Genomic DNA, 18,566 nt, shown 5'->3' on the forward strand with positions numbered 1-18,566 from the left:
ATATTTTGCATTAGGTCAAAATTCTGATCTTTTGGACAAAATTTGACCATTATTATGGGAAAATGTATATCAGGTATATATTAGAAAAATAAGACTTTTTCAATGCAAAATGAATAAAAGAGACTACAAAACAAACAGGTTACACTAATCTCAAATAAGTGCAGAATTATACTTAATGCTAGGTTAAGAACTTTTCCCATTTCCTGTATTCAAATACCTGAGGGCACTAATATTCCATATCTTAGTGCCTATAGCACTGAGTCCATCAATAAAACTTGATTGTCTTCTGTATCGATGTAATTTTTTCTAATTTTTTCTTGTGCATAAATCTTACTGCTCTACCCAAGTCTGTAAACAGAAAACCAAGAATTTTAAATATTTTTCTTTAGAGTGCAGTGCACAAGATAAGTATTCAGTAGCACCAATTACATGTTGTTTGCCGGAAAGAGAAATGGATACCTGTTGCAACATATTAATACAGACAAACCTGCTTAGAGAGTCCTGAGTCCCCTACTTAGCTGGCTGTGTGGCCTTGATTAAGTCATAACTTAGCTAAGTTTCAGTTTTCTCATCTGTAAAATGGGGTTAATAATAGTTACTGCCTCATAAAGGCAGTGTGAGATTGGTATAAAAACTTTGCAAATAAAACAAGCCTTGTGAGATAAGTCTAGTTTGGCCAGTATTTCCATTCTAAATTTCAGTACTCAGCATATTAACTTAATGTGCTTTTAGGTTAACTTTTATACCAACAGTTGCATATATCTCATCATTTACAAGTAGCTCAACTGAAATAGTCTGAGTCACCCATAAATACGGCAAAGTGAAATAAAGCCACCTCTGAAGCACCCAAACTCCCAAGCAGGGCCTCACCTGAGTTTGTCAGGATTTTAGAAGTAAATTATGAACCACCACAGGGTACAGGGATCTCAAACTGGCTGGTGTGAAAGTCATCAATTCTGTTACAGAAATGGAGTCCCAGTGCTCTAAATCACATACAAATAATTTGGGGATTTTTTTTTTTTTAATGCAGACTCTAATTCAGTAGGTCTGGAGTGAATGCTCCAGAGATTTTGCATTTATAAAATACGTTTAGTGCAATGTTTTGATGCTTTCACTCTAAAAACCAATGATAAACATACTGAAACTGTTTATAAAAGTTCAAGGTGTATAGAAAAAAAGAGCCATATTTGCAAAATTATTTATTTACATCTTAAGCTCATGGTAAAATCTTTATAGGATAGAATGGCTAAGATGAAATATACAAAGTCGATATAAACACATAAGCATTAATCTTTACATGAAAAGAATCTTAGTGATGGCTATCGATGAACTCGGGTTTTCCTTTATAAAACCAATGTTCCCTTCAATCATGCTGTGATAATGTCTTCCAATAAGAATAGACTTAATGTATATCATTCAAAAAAAGCTGGGAAACAAAAAGCTAACTTGGATTTATTATTAAACCACTATCCATATGTCATAAAACCAAAACTGTTTTACAGGGCTGAGATGTTTGAATAGGTCCAAACATGATATAGTGAATAAGTTTTAAATAAGGAATGCTTTGGTTATTAGGTTTTGACTTAGTTTTGGCATAACTTGTATAATTTATATCATTCTAGTGAGTCATTAGGTAATCCGTTCAAAACAAGACTTGCTTAATACTATCACGAAGCACTTAGCCTTGCCTTGAGTGAGACTGCCTTTAAGATGCTGACAATAGCAACACATTTCTCTTTTCCTTTACTCAGAAAAAAGAAATCACAAAAATAAAAAAATCATTTTCACACGTTAAAGTCCACCATAAAGTCTTATTCATTCTTAAAAAAACAAAAGTTCCTCATCATAATACCTGCCCTGGGTATTGGTACATTATTGAAATACTAGACCTGTAAGAACTCCTCATAAACCTTGAAAGCCTATGACTGTGATCTACTTACATTTAAGGTTAAATATATAAACAATGCATTTGAAGCTTCTGGGAAGAATTCATATTTAAAATAGTTTTTAAAAAATCTGGGTTTATTAAGTTTTAGAAAAATAAATACTGTGATTGGTTCTACCCCTCCTCTTCTACTTCTCTTCCTTCACAAATTTGAACTTAATAGCTCAGGCTTCTAAAAAGCAGAAGAAAGCAAAATAGAACAATGTAGGTTTTATTATCCACACTTTCCTTTTCCAAGGGTAACATTATCACAAAGGCAAACTTGATTTTCTTTCCTTGAAATGAAGATCCTATCTCCTAAGACTAATTTAAATAACTGTTCTTAAGAAATCAAGAGAATTTAACAACCAGTACTTTTAATAAATGAGGAGGTAAATGCCTATAAGATATATAAGGTGACTGTAAAGAGTTCTATTATAAAGTCTGAAAGCAAAATCTAAACATTTAATAGTTTACATTTAATCTCTTTAAAAGGCCTTTTAAAAGCTGTAAGCTATATTATAAATTAGCAGTTAAATTCCCACTCTAGTCTACAAAAATAATCTGCTGCACAAATATATAATTTAAGGTAACTATATTTCTTGTATTGATCTTTTTTCCAATTTTATGAGTGCAGTGAAGCAAGAAGTAAGCACCGAGGTGTTAGTTAAATTAACTTTCATTTGAGCAGCATTCTGATTTTAGATAAAGGGATTCTAAATGTAGTCTAAAATTTTCCAGAAGTCATATTTACATTCATTGTACAACACTTTATATACACATACAGATTTATAAGAAACAAATTAATCTATACTTTTCATAATGTAAAAAATAAGATAAAAAATACAACATGTGTGATCATATGGTAAGCCATCTATTTGAGAAATATGCTTGGTGTTCAGTTTTGATGGCAAAAACCTTGAATAACTTAAAGCATATCACATAAATATACCACAGGTGCTTAGTTTATTTATGACCTTAACCTAGGCCTATCCACAGTTTTAAGTGTTAAAGTCAATGCCATACAAGTAGTTGAGTTTACTAGTAATGTTTGCACTGGAGAAAAATGATTAGGGGAGGCATGACAGCAGATATCAAATGTTTTGAAGTATAATTGTAGGGAGGGATTAAAATTAATTCTTTTCCAGGGGAAAATCAGGAATTTCTGATAATAGAGCTGTTCAAAAGTGAAAAAGTCTGCTTCTGAAGCGTGAACTCCCAGTCCCACAAATGACCTTGCCTTGTCAGGGCTCTTGTAGCAAGGACTCCTGTGTTGGCAGGTAGGACTAATAGTATATGGTTAGGCCCAAGGAACTCTAAAGTTCCTTAATGCAAATTATTTTGTTGATATTGAGTTTCTGACGTGGCTTCTTAAGCAGTTTGCTTCATCTTTTTTTCCTGCCCATAAGGCAGTGTTTGATTTTCCTGTGATACCTCTTATAAATTGATGGGCTTGGCTTTCCTGGAATATATCAAAGTGAATTTTTCTGATCTAATTACTCTTCCACAAAAACAAATAGGTGGCTGTGATGAGCTCTGTTTGTGTCCCACAGAGTAAGTTCTTTACCAACCAACTCCTGGCTGAAGTAGGCTAGAAGCAGAGATTTTACCTGGGGAAAAAAGTTATTCAAAAATGTTTACTGTTCTATAATGTTCTAGTCTTGAGACTGAATGGAAAAATCCTATTTGGCACTCCTTTACCTCAGATGGCATGTGAATGCTTATCACAGTAAGAAATTCTTATGATCAGATTTGAGGTGCAGAGGAATAGGAAGCATGGAAATTTTGACCTATATTAAACAAGCAAACAATAACTCTTCCATATGTTAGAAGAGGTTTTTAACTCTAAAATCAAGGCCTTTTTCCAGAAAATTAAATTCACTAAAAATGTAGAAATAAAAATCCCACTATGGCTCTAAATATATGACAAATAAATAAGGTCACATGGTTTATACATTTCCAATTCTTAACGAGGCCCTACAGTATTTCAGGAAGACGTCTTAAAGTATTGTTCCCTGAGTTCTTGAGGCAACCCCAAATATAAGTTCATGAAATCCAAGACTTTAGAGAGAGAAAAACCCACATGGTTTACTTCTCTCTCTTCTAGGAGTAGCTGTTTACTCCAAAGCAGTTTGTTCAGTGCTTACCCTATAGTTCAAATGCTTTAAGAATGTGGCTTTATCCATTTCTTAGAAGACAAGCTCCCAAATGAAACTTCTAAGAAGGAAAAAAAAAAGAAAAAGACTGTTTAAAGAAGGTAAAGTTTTAACATTAGTTAACAGTGCAGTTGAGTAAATGAGTTTTAGATCTGTAATACATAAAGAGTGGTAATACTGTCATAGGTGTTAGAAGGTAGAGTTCTATGGACTCTGGCATTTCTGACCTCAGTGGTTATTAATACCAGCTTCTCTTACCAAACAGAAAGTCTAACAATTCAAAAAACCAGAACTATTAGAAACGGAATGACTTTTTCATATGTAAATGTATGAGAAGATGTACATTTGGTTATAAAATAAAGATCAAAACAGCCAGCTAATAATTTCTCAACTTTTAAATATCTGCAATTTACATATAAACTTATACATAATAGTAGTTTTTAAAAATTCATTCAAAACTGGGGTTTTAAGATTCTTGAGTTGTTTTTGTATCACCTTCTTGGTGGCTATTAGAATATTTTTAAAAATTCAAAGCTTGGGAATAATTCAAACAGTGAAATATGTATTTGTTTGCAACTTCCATTATAGTCTATTTAGAAAAACTAATTACAATGAATGGAGATTTAAATTCTGTTGCTGGAAGTTTTACGTTAGGCTTAACTTTAAGCCATTAAAGTTAAAAAAAAAAACAAACCAAAAAAACCCCACAAAAAACAACGGTTGAGAGAACATACTGAAATGCTCCATCCATTTCAGTAAAGTGCACAACTATGAGTGTTTATCCTTTGGCTTGGCTATGACCTTAAGGGAGGTGTAGAAGTCAGTGGTGCTGGTGTCAGATTCCTGACTATATTACTGAGGCTGGCAATCTTCTCCTCTAGGAGGTAATTTTTCTTCTCTGCTGTTTTTTGTCGCTGTTCAGTTATTTCCAGAGCTTTCAACAATTGGGCATTTTCCACATACAAATCCTTCACCATCTCATCTGCTTTAGTATTCTTGCAGAGCTAGAAACAGAACCAGAAACATCTTGACTCCATTTCTGTAATTCTCTTAAATTTAAGGTCTGACATAGGACAGTTGTTTATAAAGGCAAATGGCTTCTATCAATTATATTCTTTCATTTTACAATACAGCTTTAACATCAGACCTGGCACCAGGGATACAAGTAGAGCAAATCCACTTATTCCAAGCTGTTTCTCTGCATAATATGTTTGTAGAAGTCACTAACAAAAAGAACAAATTGATATTTGAGGGCTCGAAAATGAAGGTATTTTTCAACCTAATAAATTAGGTATTATTTCTTTATTCATTCTCTAAAAATACCAAAATACTTTTATAACTTAAATTTCTGAGGGTGTGAACTGTGTTTAACTGTTATTAACAATAGGTGCTTGAGTTTCCCATTCATAACCACATACAACCTACTGATGGTTATAATACATGAGCCAAATTTTAAAATAAAGAGAGAAGATTTGGCAGTTACTTTTCCTTAACTCTCCCTCTTTGTATAAAACCTTGTCTAGAAGAGATATTCTAATCTTTATAGTTAGAATATACAGTCTTGGTTAGGGCAGGAAAACTTGTCAGCAGCATTAGGATAATTTTATTATTGCTCCTGTTAGTTAATATCTTATAATCTCCTTTCCCTCATTATACCTTTAACTCCTCATTTTACACCCAGTTTCAGGCAGGTCATCTACAAGTATAGAGGTTTAAGGGAATAAAGAAAACTAAGGAGTGGCTAATTAATTTACATAATAGCATTTCAAAGGGCAATGATAAAGACTATCACACTGAAGCCCAGAACCTAAGTGACTGGCAAGTTTAACATAATACTAACATACTTTCTATCTAGCTGTTTTTATACAAACTTTCCTCCTTTCCTGCCATTAAAAAACACTTTGATGACTCTTATCTACTACAGAATGAAATTCAAACTCTGTGGCTTAGCACTAAGACCCTCTACTGTCTGCTCTTCCCTATCTCTCATTTCTTTTTCTTCTCCCAGGACAGGATGAACAGTTAATGCCAGTGTTTGTAGATGACCACACCCCATGTTACCCATTTTCTTTATTTTTGAAACTGCTATCTGGCCAAATGCTTGGTACTGTGAACTACACTAGTAGCTGTAGTAAGTGAACTACACTCCATATAGGCAGGATTCTGTTTTGTTCATTGCTGTATTTCTAGTGCTTAGAACAGAACCTGGCCTGTAGTAACTATGTGTTGAATAAAGGATTAAAGGATTGAATCAATAAATGTAAATACAGGACTTTCTCTTTCTCTCCATTCTGTGTATTAAGATATAGGGCTGAGCAAAGTTCCTGTCTACCTCTGCATTTAGACTTTCCCTTGGAATTATTCTTCTTGGATTTTATATATCTGAAAAACCAGGTTGGGCAATTTCCACCTTCCCACTCCCGCCACAGTTTGTCTCAATCTCAGATTCCAGAGAAGTTATAAAACTTTCCTAGAAAGTAGTCCTTCTTGTATGTCTCTTCAGTGGATGCACAAATAATTTCTAAGCACTGAGGCCACACCTGCCACCAGCAGGAAAAAAGGATCAGGCTAACTAGTGGTCCTGAATTCAAGAGTCCAGATTCTAATTCAAAACACAACCTTTTGGGGTCTGGCTATAGCCATAAGGTTGTTTTTGAGGCTGTCATAGCTGTTGCAAACAGGAAAACTAAAGTTACACTTATTATCCCCCAGTTTTTTACCAATATAAAATTTCTTTTTATTTAAATAGGAATATTTCCTCTCTGGGGAAAAAAAAATCTATAAAAATTCAATTTAAATTGAACCTCATTAGAAATGCTTTAGGTCCATGAGAGTCACTGCTAGCAAATATACATTTTTTAAATTGTAGACAAACATATGACTCAAAAGAACTCTGGAAAAAAACAATGTAGAATACAGAATTCATATTTTTGAAGTGGTATGGGAAAGAGTGACTCCTAAATTCTTCTAAACATTTATAATAGAATTTGCTTTTATTAGACAACAAAAGTTAACAAGTTAATAGCAATAGAGGAATGTAAAACTGGAGTTAAAGTTGAATATGAGGTGGGTGGGTAGAGATGACCTGGGAGGCTCACTTGTTCTTTGAGCTGATTCACTTTCTCCTGAAGAAGCCTTTTCACCAGTTTCAATTTTTGTTCAACTTCCATCATTCGTTCCTCCATGACAGTTACCAGGTGTTCCTGGTTTCCCTGAAGGAAAGAAAAAAATTTGTATTATCATTTGAAAATCATGCCACACAAAAGCACTAATAGTTAATTTTCCCCATAAAATGCCTACAGAAAGGACAGCAAATGTTTGCCTTTGAACAGGAAGGGTGGATTTCTGATGAAATGGGAGCTCTGAACACTGCATGGGTTGCACATGTTAGAAAAGTAACCCTATTAGAGAAAGAATCAAAGACAAAAGAAGAATCTTACCTGTGTTACCATCTTCCCCTGAGATAAAGCAAAATTCTTAAAACCCATAATTTAAGATCTGTGTGTACTTATTATAGTAAAATAGGTATCCAAAGTAAATTAAAAGATGGTTCTTAACCTTTCATCTGTGATTTGGGTCTTTGCAATACTGTGGGCATCTCAACAACAAAATAATCAAAAACTGAGTTTATTTAGGATCACCTAACATTTCCAATTAGCTTGCAATATGTGTCTGTTTTTCCTTTGAAATGGCTGATTACTGTTAGGGTGTTAGTGTTTCTAATAGCCTCTTCCTGCTAGTTATTCTGGTTATTGGTTTCCTAATTTGACCTGTCAATGTGACGCACATATCTGAATTGGAGGATGGGTTTATCATTAGAACAGATTTAAAACTGAAAATCTCCCCATAAAAAAACTCCTAGACAAAACAATAGGGCAGAAAAATGACCCTGGCTTCTCCTTCTCTCCTCATACAACAGTGATGGATTAAGGAGTGTGTGGGTTTTGGAGCGCAGAGTGACCTGCAACAAGGTTTAGAGGGCAACTGACGGCCCTTTCTCCCAGTCCACCAAAATGTTCACGTAAAGAATTTCAGGGCTTCCCCGGTAGCGCACTGGTTGAGAGTCCGCCTGCTGATGTAGGGGACACGGGTTCGTGCCCCAGTCCGGGAAGATCCCACATGCCGCAGAGCGGCTGGGCCCGTGAGCCATGGCCGCTGAGCCTGCGCGTCCGGAGCCTGTGCTCCGCAACGGGAGAGGCCGCAGCAGTGAGAGGCCCGCGTACCAAAAAAAAAAAAAGAATTTCAGATTTTAAAAGGTTCTTCAAATGTTTAAAAAGGTTCTTCAAATGTTTAAAAAGGTTCTTCAAATGTTTAAGCAAGAAAGACTCAGGTATTAGTGGCTGATGGCATAACCTGTCCTTAAAAATATTCCCAAAAAGGTGTCTTTTAAAAAGCACAAAAAGAATGACCAAATGTGAGTGGAAAGCCAACATGTGTTTGGATATTAAATAATAACATTTATTCAAGCATAAAAGAAACTAAGCCATGAGACTAATTTGAAGAGAAAAATTGTAGTAGGCAAAAGACTAATGCAAAATTTCAAGAAACCAGGTCTTAAGAACATCTAAAATCCTATATTTTAAAAGTTATAATTGCTTTTTAAAGTTCAAACATAAATGGAAAATGCCAGATTTCCACTTGCCTTAAAAGAAAGAAAAAAAAAAAGCTAAACAAACCAAAAAAAACACCCCAGATAATTAATTCAAAGAACACGGGGCATGGCAAAAGAGTGGGGAAAGAGGAAAAACAAAAGCAGTCATATATTTAAAATTTATTTTATTTCATCAAAAATTTCCTTTTTCCTGTCAAAAAAGTATTATACATCTTATATAAAACAGTATAAATAACCCTGATTTTCTTCAAATTTCACATATAAAAGTAGTACCTTTTGTTAAAAATAGTTACAACATATGGAATGAGAAAATATATAGAATACATCCTTTCAAGTATCTCAAGTCCACACTCTTTAAATCGTATAAATAATTACGTGTAACAAGCTGAAATTTGTGAATTTGATTCACAAAATCTGTCATTTCTACATAAATAGGAAACATAATACTGCAAAGGCTTAACAACAACAATAATAATAATAAACTTAAAAGAGCACTTGATTCCAAAACATTTCTCAGCTTATGTCTCTGTTTGTGTGGTGTGTGTGGGTGTGTGCATTTGAGTATCTGCCATGGTAAGAAATGCCAGCAATAACAGCCCAGTGTTCACAGGTGCCCAATCCTTCTGTAGGAATCTGCATGCACTGCTCGCTGCTCCGGTAGCAAGGCCTAGAGAAAGAAGGCAAGTGGTACACTTCACCCTGATGTCAAGATTATGTTTTTTGGGGGAGTCTAAATTCACACATTTATAATGCAAACAATTTTTAAAAGCAAACATCAATACCACATATGCAAGCGAAGCAACACAAGGCAGAAGAAATCACATCACTCCACACACACAGACAACGTGCAGATTCTAATAGCTTTCTATATTCTTAAAATTAGTGTCAGCTTAGTTACCAGAAACAGGAGAGCCTGCCATGGCATTCTAGTGAGAGCAATAAGCAGTCCACCCTGCCATCTGGAGAAATTCTTTTTTTTTTTTTTTTTAAGTACAAAAGTCTTAACAAATTTTGTCTATCTAATCCTCAAATAATTGAAGTAAAAAGATTAAACACTGGTGGGTGGGTTGGGAAGAGCATGTTTTGAAAATAGTGTATACGAAAGAGCAATGAGTAGGATCTTAGTCTAATCATTTGGTTTAAAATGTCCATTAAAAACTGAGGTCACTCAGTTTTTAATGAAGAGTTGAAGCAACTGTCCAACACCCACCATCACAATTTTAATTCTGGAACTAAATTTTAGTATTTGGAAATTGAGTGTAGGAAGCTTCCAAAAACATGGATTTTAAGCCTTTGTTAGAAAGAATAGATGACAGAAGTACATCATGCAAAAGCACAGATATATACTAGTAGGAGAAGAAAACCAAGTTGTTACAATGTATAATTATGGTGCTAATGTGACTTTGCAAAGCCAGGGTGAGGGGATTACAGAAAGAGAGGTGGGAAATTCCTTGTCAAACGTCAACTGAAAAACAAGGTATTTGAAAACAGAAGAAGAGCATCCAACCTAGAACAAACTAATTTAGAATTGTACAAACTAAGGAGTAGTTTTAATTTTATTCCTAATTCTGAATAAATGGGCAAGACCAAAGAGTCAAGGGACTTCTGAAAGAGGAGAATCATGAGTGAAGCACTAAAGAGAAATAACTATTTGAAAACCTAGGTAATATAAGATTGTGTCTGGTAGTGAGCTGGGATAATGCTAATTCAAAGGGAAGGGGAAGAAGATCTTTATTTTCTTAAAAATAGAGTTTTTCAAACTAGATCATTAAAAAAATAAGTTAAATTAACTATGTCAACTAAAAAAGTCACTGATGACACATTTTACTTTATTAGTTGAGAAAAGTCCCCATTTGTGAATTCCATGGAACTCAGCAGGCTATACTCCTCTGGTACAAGAAAACCCAGGATGCTTTGTTAGTAATGCATATCCTAGAGTTGCACTTGAATTCTGTAATATCTTTGGCATTAGACAAGAATGTTAGGTCAATTGTGCAATATGCTCAAGTGATCCTGAGACTTCATCATCGATTACAGATGTGCAAAGGAGACCCAGAACACTTAATTACCTAGCTTAGAAGCTGAGAGCTCAAAAGCAGCACTGCAAAAAACCAAAACCAAAACAGCACTGCAGTTCTGTGGATTTGTAATTCAGGTAAGGTGTAACTGTCTGACAAAAGATTTAGGTTCTTCATCCCCACATGTGAACTGGTATAACTTTCAAATAAGCAGGTAAAATTAAATTAGGTGATCTGAGTTTACTATTAGAAAACGATCCTCATACCTGTGGTGTGTTGATTTCAGAAGTCCTGTTTTCAAGTTCCTCCTGCAGGCACTGGTTTATCCTTTCTGGCTGTAGCAGCTGATATTGAAGCTGCAGAAATTGCTCCCTGGGAACCATCGGACAGGCTTGCTGCTGGAGCAGCTGCAGATCCCAAGCATGAGGGGATGGGCTAAGCATCACAGTGGACCTCAGGTGCTGCATCTAGAGGATAAGGGCAAAGCCCTGGTCAGCTGCAGTGCCTTCAATCAGAGAGCTGCCCTTGAAAGTGGCAAGCAGAGAGTAATGAAGTCTATGAATTCATTAATGGCCTCTCAGGCTCACTGGTAACTTGAAAACAGGCAGCACATGATCCTGAGTAAGAATAAAGAATCATTTTGCTTAGGAGATAATACATTTAATGCATAAGCAGGCCTTAAAAGTTTTAGACTTAAACTGTACTTCCTCATTCTTAAGTGACTGTAAGACATGAGGTACATGACGTACATATGTCTGAATTCTCCTTTTTTCTTCTTACACTAGAACATTTAATTATCCCTCTTTTTAAAAAAAAAAAAAAAACGGTTGGAATAGGCAAAGGGGAGAATGAGGTTATGCTTTAGAGTTTTGCCACTTACCACTCATAAAGATTCTTAAGAGTGAATGTTCAATGACTACATTTTTTCCAAGTTAGCAATTTGTTTTCAAGATTCTCATCTTGCATCTCAAATTATTTTAACCTATCTTAGTTTATCAGACAGGCAATTCCGGGGCATAAGGTGATACCCCAGAACATCTGGGAATTGAAGTACATGGAATGAAAGTATTTATTCAAGACAATGAGGAGATGGTATGTGTATCGCAAGCCAATCAAAGTTGGGGCGAGGGAAAGGAGAAGGCACTGCATTTGGCTAGTGAAGCATGCCACTTCACATCTGTCAACACATTCAGCAGACACAGAGCTCAATGGAAGACATGCAACAAATATGACCAAGTACTAAACTCAAGAAGAAGCACCCCCAGGCATGTGAGAAGGGAAAAAGGCCCTCTAAGACACATCTATAATTAAATGTTATCATGAAACTCCAGAGCCACTATCCATTTCCTTAAAACTAAATTTCTGAGGTGGGGTGTTACCCATTTTGAAATATTTCTAGTTATAGATTTAGAAAACCCACCACTTTATTTTTAAGAATAAAGAATATGGAGAATTATCCCCTGATTTTATATCAGTGGGATGATTTTCTTCACACACGTCTTCAAATACTAAGGAAAATCCTGATGTAAATGTAAACAGATATATTCCAAAATTAAAGCAAAATGAAAATGAATATTGGCTCTTACCTTAAGTATTTATTAACTGTCATAGTGGTAGAAATGATTACATGAACAAGGAGTTTAATGAGATGTCTCCATGCCATGAAATTCATTGAAAGAATGTTCTACCTTCACACACTATCTCAGGCAGAGAACTGCACCCTTCTCTGCTAGTTCCAACCACAGAGTTCTAGGTACAGGTTAGCCACAGATAAAACAAAAACAAAAGAGAATTAAGGAGTTATACAAAGAGGAAGAAAATATGAGTTATAAAGAGAAAGAACAGTACAAATTGGGTATATTATATACCTGACCACATGTGCTCTAGTCAGTAGGAACTTAGAAAGAACCAACATTTACATTTCTCTGTATATAAATTTTACAGATATTAAAATGTCTCACAGCTCTAATTCTGCAGCCACTTCCTCATCTATTGCAATTTGGTTGGTTTATGAGCTTGCTACCTTTACCTCCACACATCCCAATATAATAATTCAGAAGATTTCAAGTCCACTATGGAATGGACCTGATGTTAAACACCTTGCCATGTGGAGATGCAGAATATAAACTATAAAACATTTCTGTTGTTCAAGTGTCTGAACTGTTGGCTAAGAGGTACACAACAGACTTTAAGAATTGCTAATAGTCCATAACCCTGTTTTTGAGTGATCAAAATGAATTGCTTATAGAACCCTGCCTCATACAGTTGGAAAAAACCCTGGAGTGGGAGGCAGATTCTTCCATATTCTTGTCTAGTGATTTGGGATCTTTAATTACCCTGGGGTAGGGCTATGTATTATGTTACATCAGTAACTTTCAAACTGGCATATAGGGATGAGGAGAAACCCCTTCCCCCAAGGGGGTGCATACATCAGATTGAATCACCTAGAAAGCTTTTCCTAAATTTCTTGATCCCAAAGATTCTGATGTAGGAACATCTCCCTGCCTACTTACTGCCTCTCCCCCAAACCCGATGAGAATCAATGCCAGAGTGAGAGGCATGTACCTATCCCTCAGGTCAGGTGGGCACAAAAAATGGTGTGAAAACCACTGTTCATCCTCAAATTTGGCCTAATCTATAGATATCGTAACATAAATAAAAATCCAATTTACAGGTCTGGTGGGAAGGTGGAATGGAGTGTTACTGGTGAATGGTTAGTGTTCCTGTTTGGGGTGATGAAGAAGTTTTGGAAGTAGTGGTGATGGTTGTAGAACATTGTGAAAGTAATTAATGCCACCGAATGCCACTTAACAAAATTTGTCATTTTAACCATTTATATCTATCTATATACTTAGCACAAATTTTAAAATAATGTAATATACCGAAACCACTGAATTAGACACTTTAAATGGATGAATTGTGTAGTGTGTGAATTACATTTAATAAAGCTGCTGAAGACTCGAATTTATATGTCTGTACAGAATTCATGCTTTTTCTTTTTCCAGCTCCAGTGCCAAGAACACTCAATTTCCCTCATCCATTAGCAAATATTTACCACTAGATCAGGGAGAAGGGTAATGAGGGGAAATTGCTTGTGATGATTAATCATGTAAAGTAGGATTGGGAGAGAAGGGGGCTTCTGAGGCCGGAGAGAACGGTGGGGGAAGAACTGGCCTGTTGGCAGAGCATTTGGAGAGAATCTGACAGTGATTAAGTATACCCTGTTACTTTTCAATCAGGTACCAGACATGTCACGCTTAGCTTCAGATATCTTCTTCATTAGAGTATATAATTATTTCATCAGAAAAGCATATCTACATCTAAACACAGCCTGCAGCCCAAGGTTTTAAACACATTTATTATACGCTGTCAGAGAAATAAAAAATGGTTTGGATTTCACTCTTTATAGTTTCACTAATCTCCCTATTAGTGGATAAATCAGAGAACATAAAATTGACAGAAACCTCAGTGGTCATTTAAATGTCAATGTGATATGTTTGCCCATATTTCATATATAAAAACCGAGCATCTACTGAAACTTACCTTTGCATGTATCCAGCTTCATGAAAGAAAATATTTACATATCTCTCTTCCTTCCTATAATTCTGGCTTAAAAATATTTGTATACATAGTACTTTTTAAGAGTACAGAAAGACATTTTCTACCCAGGCCTCTATACCTTATATAAATTTTACAGGTCATTAAATGTTGGATTAATTAATATTTTCATTACCCAAAGCAAAGTATCTCAATGAAATTTTTACTTATTAAGGAGGATTTTACATAAGTTGTTTTACATCCTATAATTGTGCTTGGTATTCAGAAAGCAATCTATTAGACTGGAAACTCAATGTCCAAGCTGACAGGCTTTACAAATCCACTTTTATATTTATCAGATGTACCTCTCCCAAGGCAGTGCTGAGTTACAAATATAGTAATGAACAACAGCAGCCCTTGAAAATTAAACCTCTAAATGCTAATGCTCTTAAATTCCCTGCATGCATTTCCCAACTGAACAGGTTGTTACAGAGCAATCACATCTATAAAACACTACACTGTGGGAGGTATCAGGAAACTGTTAAAACCACAGCAATGGCAAGAGAGCTCTGAGCCTCTTGGTCAGTACTGAACACAGTCCCTGCCACTTGAATTTGTTGAGGTACAGGTCCTTGCATTTTAGGATAGTCAACATTATTCCTTCCTCTGTGAAGCAGTATATATTCCTATGGCTGTATAATTAGCAAAAATATCTATCAAACTCGGTAAGACAGACCAAAGAATCCAGCTTGGCAATGTACTTAGATTTTCACTGTTTTCATAATAGGAATTTAATGCTATGCTAGTCTCTCTCAACAAATGGCTCATTCATGGATTAAAATATTCTTCATAGCTAAGGCCATTTGCTTAAAAACTTACCTCCATTAGCTGCTCATCCAGTTTTACTTGTTTCTTTTTCAGGCCTTCATTTTCCAAATGAATTGTTTCTAATTCTCGTTCAAGGGAATTCATCTGACTAACCTGTTAAAAAACAAAAAACTCCCTTAAAACCAAAAACAAAACAATTGAGTTGCTCTACTTTATTCTGACGAATTTACGCTAGTCACAAATCTCAACTCTTGGAAGAAAACGGAGTTCATTCATCAAGGGAAAACAACGAACAATCTAATTCAGTGTACTGATTATATTTAGGTAGTCTAGTTTTAATCACCACTCCTCACATAGAACAGATCCAAAAGCAGGTAGCTTTCAAACTTCAATGCCACACCCACGTGTGTGTGTGTGTGTGTATGAATATATATACGTAATCAGTTATAAGTATATATCACTAAGAGAAAACTTTCATGAAATTATCCTTACCATGAGCCATGCACTCTGATATTTTCTAGTATAGTTTAATAATTTAAAATGCTGCTATTTAACTAGATTGATTTCATGATCCTCTACTATGGATCTGCAGTAGGGAAAAACATGTCTTAAGGCAAAGTTTAAAGGTTTAGAACTGAGAATACATAAAACCTAATTTAACTCCTTTCTCAATTTTAAAGAAGAAATTTGAAGATTTTATGAGTATCCTTTTTTGGAATTCTCTTTATTAGAGGATCTTATGAGAATTTAATGAGCTAGAGGACACTGGGACTCAGAATATTGCTAAGTAGAAAACATATGACACTAGAGTGCTGATTTTTGTTTCTATCAAAAAGAACTGAGGAGGGGGCTTCCCTGGTGGCGTAGTGGTTGAGAGTCCGCCTACCGATGCAGGGGACACGGGTTCGTGCCCCGGTCCGGGAAGATCCCACATGCCGCGGAGGGGCTGGGCCTGTGAGCCATGGCCGCTGAGCCTGCGCATCCGGAGCCTGTGCTCCGCAACGGGAGAGGCCACAACAGTGAGGGGCCCGCGTACCGCAAAAAAAAAAAAAAAAAACTGAGGAGGGTAGCAAGAATTGTTAAATGGAATTAAGTGTAATCTTTCTAAGTACATTTAAATTCACCGTTATTTTAAAACCTATCATTAGACTTTTCCTTTGGTAAGCAGCTAGATGAAACCCAGTGTCTTTCTGAAAAGTTTACCTGAATGTACCTAAACTTAAATGACATTTCAGCTTTAGAGCACAACCAGTCTCTTTACTGCCAATGGTCGTAACTTTCACAAACTTAAAAAAATTTTTTTTGAAATATTTATAACAAAAGGAAATGACTGTTCATCATTCTTTCCAGATTTTTAAACAAACCGTAATTTTCAGAAGAGGAAGGTAATACAGGCATACCTTGTTTTATTGCACTTCGCTTTTATTGTGCTTCACAGATACGGAGTTTTTTACAAATTGAAGGTCTGTGGTAACCCTGTGTGGAGCAAGTCTATGGGTGCCATCTTTCCAATAGCATTTGCTCACTTTGTGTCTCTGTGTCACATTTGCATAATTCTCACAATATTTCAAACTTTTTTGTTATTATATTTGTTATGGTCATCTGTGATTAGTGATCTTCAACGTTCCTACTACAACTTGAAGATGATGGTTATTAGCATTTTTAGCTATAAATATTTTTAAATTAAAATATGTACATTGTTTTTTTAGACATAATGCTATTGCACACTTAACAGACTACAGTATAGTGGATACAATTTTATAGGCACTGGGAAACCAAAAAATTTGTGTGACTCACTTTATTGTGGTGGTCTGGAACTGAACCCAGAATATCTCCAAGGTGTGCCTGTAGTGAAAACTCTGAGTTTAGTTTAGAAAAAGAAAGGAAAACAAGTAACAACAAGAACTCCCACGGTAACACTGGCCTAGAACTCTAACTTCATGGAACCAAGAATAGAAAACAAACTGAGTCATGCTACAGAGGTTTAACCACGTAGTAGCCAGCCTCCAAGAGGGTGCCCAGTGATCCCTGTCTTCTGGCATTCAAACCCTTGCCTTGTCCCCTCCCCACTACACCAGGATTGGTCTGTGTGACCAATAGAATACAGCAGAAATGATTGTGTGTGACTTCTGGGATTAGCAAATAAAACATACTACAGCTTCCATCTTGGTCTTTTGGAGCCTCTCTCTCTTGGATCATTCATTGCCACATCCTGAGAAAAGGCCCAGGTGGTGAGGAGCTGAGCCTCTGGCAATCAGCTAGCAAAGAACAGAAGCCTCCTCCTAACAGTTATATGAATACATTTGGAACGGATTCTCTAGTACCAGTGAAGCCTTCAGATAAATGCAGTCTCAGCTGATATCTGGACTGCAGTCTCAGGAAAGACCCTAAGCCAAAACCACTCAGTTAAGTTGCTTCCAAATCCCTGACCCACAGAAACTGAGACAGTAAATGTTTGTTGTTTTAATTTATTACACAGCAATAGTTAACTAATACAGACCATATTAAGATGTTCCTAATATTCAGGCTATATATGTTTTACTAACTTAGAGGAGCTTAGGATACTAATGAAGATAATTAACCATCTTCTTTATGAAAACTTAAATTGCTCCTTTCTAGCGGTCACTCAATCAAAAAGAACTATGATACTGTTTTGACAAGATTACAAAAGCATAGATATAAGGAAGAACCAAAATATGCCATTGTAATCATTTCCTGGAAGCATGCAGGGGAAGAAACATACACTTAGGGATGCATCATAGTCAGAACACAGCCACTTGGTATTAACTCTCAAAAACTCACCTTCCTATTAGCAGGAGATCGTTCCTTTTGAAACTGTTCACACTCTCTCTTTAAGCTCAACTTTTCCTGCTCTGTGGGCTTCACAGTACCTGATGAGTTTAGATGTTTTTGGAGCTTAGGAGGAAGAAGGTTGGATTCCAGTTGACGGACCTAACAAGAACCAGTATAAGAGGAAGAAATGCTAATATAACCACCCAGCCAGGAAAAACAAAAAGCGAACATAAGGAAAGTTTGTATTCAGTGCTTGGGTTTTGTTGTATTAAGGAAACTTTTTCCAGTCAAGTCTGCCAATTCTTGAAGCTTATTACATTTTTGGATTTCAAAAGATCCTTTCTAGGTAAATCTATTTTTAGTCTGATGCAACACTGAGGATCAGAGAAGGACAAAGGGACTTCTGGCTCAGCCAAACAACTGGGAGTCAATAATGTGATGTGGCTGCCAAAAAAACATAGTCTGTAGGCACCTTTGCTCTGACATGAGCATAACTTTTAGGAGTGAAGGGGGTGACAGTCCCATTGACTTTGTATTGGACTGTTCACACCTGAAACAATGCATTTACATCAACTAAGTTCCACGAGGACAGCGACCACGTTTAGTCTGTTCAACACTGCAACTTCAGTGATAGCAGAGTTTCTGGCACATGGCAGGTGTTCTAAATGAATATCTGTGACTCCTAAGAGAGTTCCTCC

The 18,566-nt window shown here is 35.9% G+C and overlaps 1 protein-coding gene across 15 annotated transcripts in view; it reads right to left on the minus strand.

Annotated features, from left to right (window-relative positions):
* Positions 1 to 206: 206 nt before the first annotated feature.
* The window catches only part of NIN (ninein), a 111,856-nt gene continuing 93,496 nt past the window's right edge, over positions 207 to 18,566 (minus strand). For 2 of the 15 annotated variants that reach the window (XM_029236181.1, XM_029236173.1), the window contains exons 26-32: positions 17,878 to 18,027; positions 16,873 to 16,920; positions 15,127 to 15,228; positions 10,977 to 11,177; positions 7,179 to 7,292; positions 4,882 to 5,084; positions 1,193 to 4,141 (exon numbers count right to left, since the gene is read on the minus strand). In XM_029236181.1, coding sequence (XP_029092014.1) covers positions 4,114 to 4,141; positions 4,882 to 5,084; positions 7,179 to 7,292; positions 10,977 to 11,177; positions 15,127 to 15,228; positions 16,873 to 16,920; positions 17,878 to 18,027 — 846 coding nt within the window. In that variant the 3' untranslated portion in view covers positions 1,193 to 4,113. Of the gene's footprint in view, positions 349 to 1,192; positions 5,085 to 7,054; positions 7,293 to 8,839; positions 9,360 to 10,976; positions 11,178 to 15,126; positions 15,229 to 16,872; positions 16,921 to 17,877; positions 18,028 to 18,566 lie in introns of those variants that run through there. The other 13 variants (XM_029236179.1, XM_029236168.1, XM_029236180.1 and 10 more) reach the window with 11 other exon arrangements.

Source organism: Monodon monoceros, unplaced genomic scaffold, assembly GCF_005190385.1.
Source record: "Monodon monoceros isolate NGI ecotype Baffin Bay Population unplaced genomic scaffold, NGI_Narwhal_1 Super_Scaffold_21, whole genome shotgun sequence".
Taxonomy (NCBI): domain Eukaryota; kingdom Metazoa; phylum Chordata; class Mammalia; order Artiodactyla; family Monodontidae; genus Monodon; species Monodon monoceros.